This window comes from Pelophylax lessonae, assembly GCF_965119305.1.
Source record: "Pelophylax lessonae genome assembly, chromosome: 1".
Lineage (NCBI taxonomy): Eukaryota > Metazoa > Chordata > Amphibia > Anura > Ranidae > Pelophylax > Pelophylax lessonae.
Window position 1 is genome coordinate 295,923 of NC_138768.1, and position 11,008 is coordinate 306,930.

At 48.1% G+C, this 11,008-nt stretch overlaps 1 protein-coding gene across 6 annotated transcripts in view; it reads left to right on the forward strand.

Annotated features, from left to right (window-relative positions):
* The window catches only part of LOXL3 (lysyl oxidase like 3), a 141,017-nt gene that overhangs the window by 84,691 nt on the left and 45,318 nt on the right, over positions 1–11,008 (forward strand). For 5 of the 6 annotated variants that reach the window (XM_082268903.1, XM_082268902.1, XM_082268905.1 and 2 more), the window contains 2 exons: positions 3,873–4,040; positions 9,350–9,509. In XM_082268903.1, coding sequence (XP_082125029.1) covers positions 3,873–4,040; positions 9,350–9,509 — 328 coding nt within the window. Of the gene's footprint in view, positions 1–3,872; positions 4,041–9,001; positions 9,158–9,349; positions 9,510–11,008 lie in introns of all 6 variants that reach the window. The other variant, XM_082268904.1, reaches the window with a different exon arrangement.

The following is an 11,008-nucleotide window of genomic DNA, read 5'->3' on the forward strand; positions in this document are numbered from 1 at the left end:
GCTGTGACATCCATAATAAACAAGCTGTGTGAGATCCATAATACACAAGCTGTGACATCCATAATACACAAGCTGTGAGATCCATAATACACAAGCTGTGAGATCCATAATGTCAGTTCTGATTATTGCCTGGATTGTGATAGTGGAACGCTGTGGGAAAGGCAAAGAACTGGGAAGAATCTGCAGACTGATATGTGGATGGAAAGAGATGGAAGATTCTTCAGAAGAGAATCATAGTGTGAATGATCTAGGAATACATTGAGTGATGTGAGGTGGGACATGTGAGGGTTTCTGGAGATGTGGATGAGAAGGAAGAGTCTTCAGTAGAGTATGGTATTGTGGATGGAGTGGAATATATTGAGTGATGTGTGGTGGGACATGTGAGGGTTTTCTGGAGATGTGGATGAGAAGGCAGAGTCTTCAGAAGAGTATGGTATTGTGGATGGAGTGGAATATATTGAGTGATGTGTGGTGGAACCTGTGAGGGTTTTCTGGAGATATGGAAAATGTTTTGAGTGATAAAGGTTAGAAAAAGCAACAAATTCCCCCAAACCTCTTGCAGAGGGCAGAAATGTCATCCAGTTTTCTGACCAATGAGCACTAAGACTAACAGCTGCAAAGGGCAGCGGAGGATCTGATCCTGATCCTGATCTCCTGATCCTGATCCGAGTCATTATTCAGATGTTTTTCCTATCACAGAAGCGATTCCCTGTCTTCAGTGTCATTCGTTCTGTGAATGAAGATTTGGTGATAGGAATAATTCCTCCGACCCCCGACACTGGGTCAGCAGAGCGAACTCCGGCACTATCAGCTCTCAGGCTATTCTTGACCCATTTGCTGTTTTGTTAGACCAGGTCTCTATGGCCAACTTATATTGTCAGGTGAATAGAATTGCCAGGGAAGCGAGAACCTAGTGAGATGAATGTCCCGAGCGATCCACAAGACCAATCTCCATTTTCCGTCTCGAAGTCCTGAGAAGATCTCTATGTTGTGTGAGGAAGGCCAGGAGAAGATCTCTATGTTGTGTGAGGAAGGCCAGGAGAAGATCTCTATGTTGTGTGAGGAAGGCCTGAGAAGATCTCTATGTTGTGTGAGGTAGGCCAGGAGAAGATCTCTATGTTGTGTGAGGAAGGCCAGGAGAAGATCTCTATGTTGTGTGAGGAAGGCCAGGAGAAGATCTCTATGTTGTGTGAGGTAGGCCAGGAGAAGATCTCTATGTTGTGTGAGGAAGGCCAGGAGAAGATCTCTATGCTGTGTGAGGAAGGCCAGGAGAAGATCTCTATGTTGTGTGAGGAAGGCCTGAGAAGATCTCTATGTTGTGTGAGGAAGGCCAGGAGAAGATCTCTATGTTGTGTGAGGAAGGCCAGGAGAAGATCTCTATGTTGTGTGAGGAAGGCCAGGAGAAGATCTCTATGTTGTGTGAGGAAGGCCAGGAGAAGATCTCTATGTTGTGTGAGGAAGGCCTGAGAAGATCTCTATGTTGTGTGAGGTAGGCCATGAGAAGATCTCTATGTTGTGTGAGGTAGGCCATGAGAAGATCTCTATGTTGTGTGAGGAAGGCCAGGAGAAGATCTCTATGTTGTGTGAGGAAGGCCAGGAGAAGATCTCTATGTTGTGTGAGGTAGGCCAGGAGAAGATCTCTATGTTGTGTGAGGAAGGCCAGGAGAAGATCTCTATGCTGTGTGAGGAAGGCCAGGAGAAGATCTCTATGTTGTGTGAGGAAGGCCTGAGAAGATCTCTGTTGTGTGAGGAAGGCCAGGAGAAGATCTCTATGTTGTGTGAGGAAGGCCTGAGAAGATCTCTATGTTGTGTGAGGAAGGCCAGGAGAAGATCTCTATGTTGTGTGAGGAAGGCCAGGAGAAGATCTCTATGTTGTGTGAGGAAGGCCTGAGAAGATCTCTATGTTGTGTGAGGTAGGCCAGGAGAAGATCTCTATGTTGTGTGAGGAAGGCCTGAGAAGATCTCTATGTTGTGTGAGGTAGGCCAGGAGAAGATCTCTATGTTGTGTGAGGAAGGCCTGAGAAGATCTCTATGTTGTGTGAGGAAGGCCAGGAGAAGATCTCTATGTTGTGTGAGGTAGGCCAGGAGAAGATCTCTATGTTGTGTGAGGAAGGCTAGGAGAAGATCTCTATGTTGTGTGAGGAAGGCCAGGAGAAGATCTCTATGTTGTGTGAGGAAGGCCTGAGAAGATCTCTATGTTGTGTGAGGAAGGCCTGAGAAGATCTCTATGTTGTGTGAGGAAGGCCAGGAGAAGATCTCTATGTTGTGTGAGGAAGGCCTGAGAAGATCTCTATGTTGTGTGAGGAAGGCCAGGAGAAGATCTCTATGTTGTGTGAGGAAGGCCAGGAGAAGATCTCTATGTTGTGTGAGGAAGGCCTGAGAAGATCTCTATGTTGTGTGAGGAAGGCCAGGAGAAGATCTCTATGTTGTGTGAGGAAGGCCTGAGAAGATCTCTATGTTGTGTGAGGAAGGCTAGGAGAAGATCTCTATGTTGTGTGAGGAAGGCCTGAGAAGATCTCTATGTTGTGTGAGGTAGGCCAGGAGAAGATCTCTATGTTGTGTGAGGTAGGCCAGGAGAAGATCTCTATGTTGTGTGAGGAAGGCCAGGAGAAGATCTCTATGTTGTGTGAGGAAGGCCAGGAGAAGATCTCTATGTTGTGTGAGGAAGGCCAGGAGAAGATCTCTATGTTGTGTGAGGAAGGCCAGGAGAAGATCTCTATGTTGTGTGAGGAAGGCCTGAGAAGATCTCTATGTTGTGTGAGGTAGGCCAGGAGAAGATCTCTATGTTGTGTGAGGAAGGCCTGAGAAGATCTCTATGTTGTGTGAGGTAGGCCAGGAGAAGATCTCTATGTTGTGTGAGGAAGGCCTGAGAAGATCTCTATGTTGTGTGAGGAAGGCCAGGAGAAGATCTCTATGTTGTGTGAGGAAGGCCAGGAGAAGATCTCTATGTTGTGTGAGGTAGGCCAGGAGAAGATCTCTATGTTGTGTGAGGAAGGCCAGGAGAAGATCTCTATGTTGTGTGAGGAAGGCCTGAGAAGATCTCTATGTTGTGTGAGGAAGGCCTGAGAAGATCTCTATGTTGTGTGAGGAAGGCCAGGAGAAGATCTCTATGTTGTGTGAGGAAGGCCTGAGAAGATCTCTATGTTGTGTGAGGAAGGCCAGGAGAAGATCTCTATGTTGTGTGAGGAAGGCCAGGAGAAGATCTCTATGTTGTGTGAGGAAGGCCTGAGAAGATCTCTATGTTGTGTGAGGTAGGCCAGGAGAAGATCTCTATGTTGTGTGAGGTAGGCTAGGAGAAGATCTCTATGTTGTGTGAGGAAGGCCTGAGAAGATCTCTATGTTGTGTGAGGTAGGCCAGGAGAAGATCTCTATGTTGTGTGAGGTAGGCCAGGAGAAGATCTCTATGTTGTGTGAGGAAGGCCAGGAGAAGATCTCTATGTTGTGTGAGGAAGGCCAGGAGAAGATCTCTATGTTGTGTGAGGAAGGCCTGAGAAGATCTCTATGTTGTGTGAGGAAGGCCTGAGAAGATCTCTATGTTGTGTGAGGAAGGCCAGGAGAAGATCTCTATGTTGTGTGAGGAAGGCCTGAGAAGATCTCTATGTTGTGTGAGGAAGGCCAGGAGAAGATCTCTATGTTGTGTGAGGAAGGCCTGAGAAGATCTCTATGTTGTGTGAGGAAGGCCTGAGAAGATCTCTATGTTGTGTGAGGAAGGCCTGAGAAGATCTCTATGTTGTGTGAGGAAGGCCAGGAGAAGATCTCTATGTTGTGTGAGGAAGGCCTGAGAAGATCTCTATGTTGTGTGAGGAAGGCCAGACTCATATTCGCCAAAGCAGAATTCTTTTCACTGTAGCTCCTTCTATCTTAACTCCCAGATCCGCCTGCAAGGGGGGAGAGCCCAACATGAGGGGCGGGTGGAGGTGTTATGGGGACCTCGAGGACAAGAACGCTGGGGCCTGGTGTGTGGAGAAGGCTGGGGAAGTAGAGAGGCCAATGTTGTCTGCCAGCAGTTGGGTCTCGGATTCGTCAGCAGTGCACTGCAGGTATGTAGAATCTATCTAGGGTCCTGGGGAGATAAAACTATAGGGGGTGCCTAACCCAGCAAAAGGGGGATAGCGGGCAATTCCAGGATGCATGCCTAGCACTGGGCAGAATGCCAGAGGGAATCGTATATGTTGGACTAGAAGAGGCATTACATAGGAATAAGATTGGTGGGATACTCAGAGAGGGAATAATGAAGGGTCCATAAAAGGTATTGGAACAGATAAAATATTAAGGTAAGACCCCGCTGATACAGATATATGGCTCTTCTTACAGCTGATTGTTGGTGGCTGGGATTACTAACCTCACCTCTCAGTGCTGCTCTTCTCACCTTCAGCTATGTGTACACTTTTATATACCATGAAGGTTAGCTCTCTTCCCAGAATGTTATCAGAAACACTACAATACAACCATCAATGCCCATGGGGCACCAAAAGACACCACACAATATGACTATCTAAGGTCCATGGGGCACCAACACACACCATACAGTATGACCAGGTAGCAGACACCACATAATAAAGATCAATACAACCATCTATGGTCCATGGGGCACCAACAGACACCATACAGCATGACCTGGTAGCAGACACCACATAATAAAGACCAATACAACCATCTAAGGTCCATGGGGCACCAGCAGACACCAAACAATACAACCTTCTAAGGTCCATGGGGCACCAGCAGACATCACACAAAAGAACCTTCTAAGGTCCATGGGGCACCAGCAGACACCACACAATACAACCACCTAAGGTCCATGGGGCACCAGCAGACACCACACAATACAACCATCTAAGGTCCATGTGGCACCAGCAGACACCACACAATACAACCATCTAAGGTCCATGTGGCACCAGCAGACACCACACAATACAACCATCTAAGGTCCATGGGGCACCAACAGACACCATACAGTATGACCTGGTAGCAGACACCACATAATAAAGACCAATACAACCATCTAAGGTCCATGGGGCACCAGCAGACACCAAACAATACAACCTTCTAAGGTCCATGGGGCACCAGCAGACATCACACAAAAGAACCTTCTAAGGTCCATGGGGCACCAGTAGACACCACACAATACAACCTTCTAAGGTCCATGGGGCACCAGCAGACACCACACAATACAACCACCTAAGGTCCATGGGGCACCAGCAGACACCACACAATACAACCACCTAAGGTCCATGGGCACCAGCAGACACCACACAATACAACCATCTAAGGTCCATGGGGCACCAGCAGACACCACACAATACAACCATCTACGGTCCATGGGGCACCCGCAGACACCACACAATACAAACATCTAAGGTCCATGGGGCACCCACAGACACCACTCAATACGACCTTCTAAGGTCCATGGGGCACCAGCAGACACCACACAATACGACCTTCTAAGGTCCATGGGGCACCAGCGGACACCACACAATACAACCTTCTAAGTTCCATGGTGCACCAGCAGACACCAAACAAGATGACCATATAGGGTCCATGGGACACCAGCAGACACCACACAATACAACCTTCTAAGGTCCATGGGGCACCAGCAGACATCACACAAAAGAACCTTCTAAGGTCCATGGGGCACCAGTAGACACCACACAATACAACCTTCTAAGGTCCATGGGGCACCAGCAGACACCACACAATACAACCACCTAAGGTCCATGGGGCACCAGCAGACACCACACAATACAACCATCTAAGGTCCATGTGGCACCAGCAGACACCACACAATACAACCATCTAAGGTCCATGGGGCACCAACAGACACCATACAGTATGACCTGGTAGCAGACACCACATAATAAAGACCAATACAACCATCTAAGGTCCATGGGGCACCAGCAGACACCAAACAATACAACCTTTTAAGGTCCATGGGGCACCAGCAGACACCAAACAATACAACCTTCTAAGGTCCATGGGGCACCAGCAGACACCAAACAAGATGACCATATAGGGTCCATGGGGCACCAGCAGACACCACACAATACAACCACCTAAGGTCCATGGGCACCAGCAGACACCACACAATACAACCATCTAAGGTCCATGGGGCACCAGCAGACACCACACAATACAACCATCTACGGTCCATGGGGCACCCGCAGACACCACACAATACAAACATCTAAGGTCCATGGGGCACCCACAGACACCACTCAATACGACCTTCTAAGGTCCATGGGGCACCAGCAGACACCACACAATACGACCTTCTAAGGTCCATGGGGCACCAGCGGACACCACACAATACAACCTTCTAAGTTCCATGGTGCACCAGCAGACACCAAACAAGATGACCATATAGGGTCCATGGGACACCAGCAGACACCACACAATACAACCACCTATGGTCCATGGGGCACCCAGAGACACCAACAATACAACCACCTAAGGTCCATGGGCACCAGCAGAAACCACACAAAACAAGCATCTAAGGTCCATGGAGCACCAGCAGACACCACACAATACGACCACCTGATGTCAAGGAGGTGCCAGCAGACACCACCATGCAATCTTAAAATGTATTGTCCATGGGGCACCAACAGACACCACACAATACAACCATCTATGGTCCATGGGGCACCAACAGACACCACACAATAATACCATCTAAGGTCCATGGGGCACCAGCAGACACCACAAAATACAACCATCTAAGGTCCATGGGGCACCAGCAGACACCACAAAATACAACCATCTAAGGTCCATGGAGCACCAGCAGACACCACACAATATGACCACCTGATGTCAAGGAGGTGCCAGCAGACACTGCCAACAGAAGCTTGTTTTGGAGGGGGGGGGGGGGTTGTGAAATGATCAGATGAGTTCAAAAGCTTTGTACAATTACTATTTTTTCCCTGATATGCCAACACAAGAGCTTTCTCTAGTGCACCACCCTGCCTATCTCCAGAGGGTGAATATGGACAGGTGTACCATGTGACCATTCCTGATACCCTACCAGCTAAAACACCCCGAGGGTCATACAATGGTCGTCTATCTACTTTCTGAAATCTAAGGCCAGCTTTGTTATTCTGCACAGCCAGACGGACATGATGTCTATCCTCTGGAATGGTAGGACTCAGTGCTGCTCCTCAGGGAATGTTGGGAAGAATCTGAACCCTTCAGCGAGGCTCCATAAAACTGACAATACACGGAAAGGGTGGGTTTCTGTGCCTGCCATGTGCATGTCGCTCCTCTGTGCTGGTCTCTGTGTTGTAGGGTTGCTGTGTGTTGGGTTATTGTCTGTGTGGGTCTCTCCTGTGTACGTGATGGATGGGCTGCTATGCTGTATGTACATGGTTTGGTTCCAGGTAAGTCGGCCGCACGCTTTGTTGTCTGTGGACATCTCTCATATGTATGTGTTGGTGGCATTATCTGTGTACATCTCTCCTATGTATGTGTTGGTGGCATTGTCTGTGGACATCTCTCCTATGTATGTGCTGGTGGCGTTGTCTGTGTACATCTCTCCTATGTATGTGTTGGTGGCATTATCTGTGTACATCTCTCCTGGGTACGTGTTGGTGGCATTGTCTGTGTACATCTCTCCTGGGTACGTGTTGGTGGCGTTGTCTGTGGACATCTCTCCTGGGTACGTGTTGGTGGCGTTGTCTGTGTACATCTCTCCTGGGTACGTGTTGGTGGCGTGGTCTGTGTACATCTCTCCTGGGTACGTGTTGGTGGCATTGTCTGTGGACATCTCTCCTGGGTACGTGTTTGTGGCGTGGTCTGTGTACATCTCTCCTATGTATGTGTTGGTGGCGTTGTCTGTGTACATCTCTCCTGTGTATGTGTTGGTGGCATTGTCTGTGGACATCTCTCCTGGGTACGTGTTGGTGGCGTTGTCTGTGGACATCTCTCCTAGGTACGTGTTGGTGGCGTTGTCTGTGTACATCTCTCCTGGGTATGTGTTGGTGGCGTTGTCTGTGTGCATCTCTCCTGTGTACGTGTTGGTGGCGTTGTCTGTGGACATCTCTCCTGGGTACGTGTTGGTGGCGTTGTCTGTGGACATCTCTCATATGTATGTGTTGGTGGCGTGGTCTGTGTACATCTCTCCTGGGTACGTGTTGGTGGCGTTGTCTGTGGACATCTCTCCTGGGTACGTGTTGGTGGCGTTGTCTGTGGACATCTCTCCTATGTATGTGTTGGTGGCGTTGTCTGTGTACATCTCTCCTGGGTATGTGTTGGTGGTGTTGTCTGTGTACATCTCTCCTGGGTACGTGTTGGTGGCGTTGTCTGTATACATCTCTCCTGGGTACGTGTTGGTGGCGTGGTCTGTGTACATCTCTCCTGGGTACGTGTTGGTGGCGTTGTCTGTGGACATCTCTCCTGGGTACGTGTTGGTGGCGTTGTCTGTGGACATCTCTCCTATGTATGTGTTGGTGGTGTTGTCTGTGTACATCTCTCCTGGGTATGTGTTGGTGGTGTTGTCTGTGTACATCTCTCCTGGGTATGTGTTGGTGGTGTTGTCTGTGTACATCTCTCCTGGGTACGTGTTGGTGGCGTTGTCTGTATACATCTCTCCTGGGTACGTGTTGGTGGCGTTGTCTGTGGACATCTCTCCTGGGTACGTGTTGGTGGCATTGTCTGTGGACATCTCTCCTGGGTACGTGTTGGTGGCGTTGTCTGTGGACATCTCTCATGTAAGTGTTGGTGGCGTTGATGGATGGGCTGCTGTATGTTCATGGTTTGGTTTGAGGTAAGTTTGCCCACGCTTTGTTTCCTGTGGTCTCCCAGGAAAGCTCCAGTCTTGCCTTGTTGTCTCCATGAAGAAGTTTGTCTCTGCTTCTTGTAAATATGAAATTTACCTCCAGTGTCCCTTCATATTTCTGATGTCCAGAGTCGCTTCCACCTTGCAGTGTCTGTTGTCCTACCATGTAATTGACCTCAATGGTGCTTTGTCTGATGTCTCTATGTCACTGCTTGCTGCACTCTGGCTGCCTCACAGATACGCATTGTTGGGGGGCGCTCACGGTATGAGGGGCGCGTGGAACTGAAGCTTGGAACGTCTTGGGGTTACCTGTGCAGCGATGGCTGGACCACTAAGGAGGCAATGGTAGCTTGTCGGCAGCTCGGCTTGGGGTACTCTCTGCATGCCGTGACGGTACGTACAGTGGAGGGTCTTACCTGTCCCCATGTCATGTATATGGGCTGAGATGACCTCATAGAATGAATAGAGGGTCAAAGTACCATATAGAGGAGGGGGTAGACAATAATCAGACTCTGCATGGGGTAATATTTGGGGTTTGCAGTGTTTGTTCGGCTTGTGCTGTTATGTATCACTATCTTCACACAGGAAACCTGGTACTGGGACTCCAGCAATCTGACGGACATGATCATGAGTGGGGTACGCTGCTCCGGCACTGAGATGTCCCTACAGCAATGTTCTCATCACCGCGCTGTCAGCTGCAAGAACGCTGGCTCACGGTATGCAGCCGGAGTCATATGTTCTGAAAGTGAGTATGATAATAAAGATATTGGATGATAAGTCAGAAAATGGAAGAGAAAGGTCTTTACATCTGTAGGTTGGCAGGTGATAGAATTTACCATAATCTAGTCTAGTTCCCATTGAGCGAAGGTCTTATAGAAGGTAGCTATTCCTTACCTTTATAGAAGGGACTTCAATGGCTGAACATAGGGTTTAGCATCAGAGGGTGGAGAATGGTTCTGGTAGCTGGAGGAACATGGCTCATGAGGCTCATCAGGTATAGGGTAGAAGGTGATGACCTCTGGTTTTTGTCGGTGGAGGAACATAGCTCATCAGGTATATGGTAGAAGATGATGGCCTCTGGTTTTTGTCGGTGGAGGAACATAGCTCATCAGGTATATGGTAGAAGGTGATGGCCTCTGGTTTTTGTCAGTGGAGGAACATGGCTCATCAGGTATAGGGTAGAAGATGATGGCCTCTGGTTTTTGTCGGTGGAGGAACGTAGCTCATCAGGTATAGGGTGGAAGTTGATGGCCTCTGGTTTTTGTCGGTGGGGGAACATGTTGTGGAAATTAATAGGGCTTGGAGGATAGAATCCCGCTTCAGTGCGCTCAAGATTATTACGCACCAAGCTCCATTAATAGCTTGTACTGAAAAGTACAATTGTATTGCTCTTTTGTGTAACGGTTTACCAAGCGCTGGTAGCAAAGAAATGAACAGACACGCTTGCTGTAGTCAATCCAATGCTCTCTGGAGGGTCCCTCGAGTAAAACTGTCCCTTCCAAGAGACATCAGGTTTATTTAACAAAAGGGGTTACAGGGAGTGGCTTCAAGGCCACAAATCACAGACATGTATACATTCGAAAAACACAATAGAAGCTGTGGAGTACACGCCCATAGATGGACATGAATGAACAAAAGCCTCAACTGCCAGAAAGCACATGGCTTTTCATTGTTCATTCATGTCAATCCATAAACATGTACTCCATTACCTGTTGGTGGGTCTCCATCAAACATGATTCATATATATAAACCAATTTTGATAGTGACCATTCTATTTGTTCCAGTTGATGAGGCTTTATCTGCATAAGATAATAGCAGCAGCCCCCCCCAGTCACACCGATCGAATGCGACTATAAGGAGCAGTCTATTAATCTTGGTAAAATAAGAATTTTCCACATCACAGACATATCTCAGCAGCGCAGGGCCCTGAACCGCGGACATAGACCTATGCGATGGACTCTCTTTACTACAAGTATTGTGCCATCTCATCCAATGGAAGGTTTTCACCAACAAGTCTTTCCTACAATGACAGTTAAAGCGATAATCACTGTGAATAGCGATTATCAGTAAAACCGACACTGGGAGACATTATGACTATTTAAGCTAATCAAAATTTTCCACAACAAACATAGCTCATCGGGTTGTGGTAAACACAGCCACTGGATATTGTCCTTTGTGTATGCATTATGTTTATTGCATGTGTATACCTTTAAGAACCAAGTGTTTGTAGTGTGGTTTGTGTGG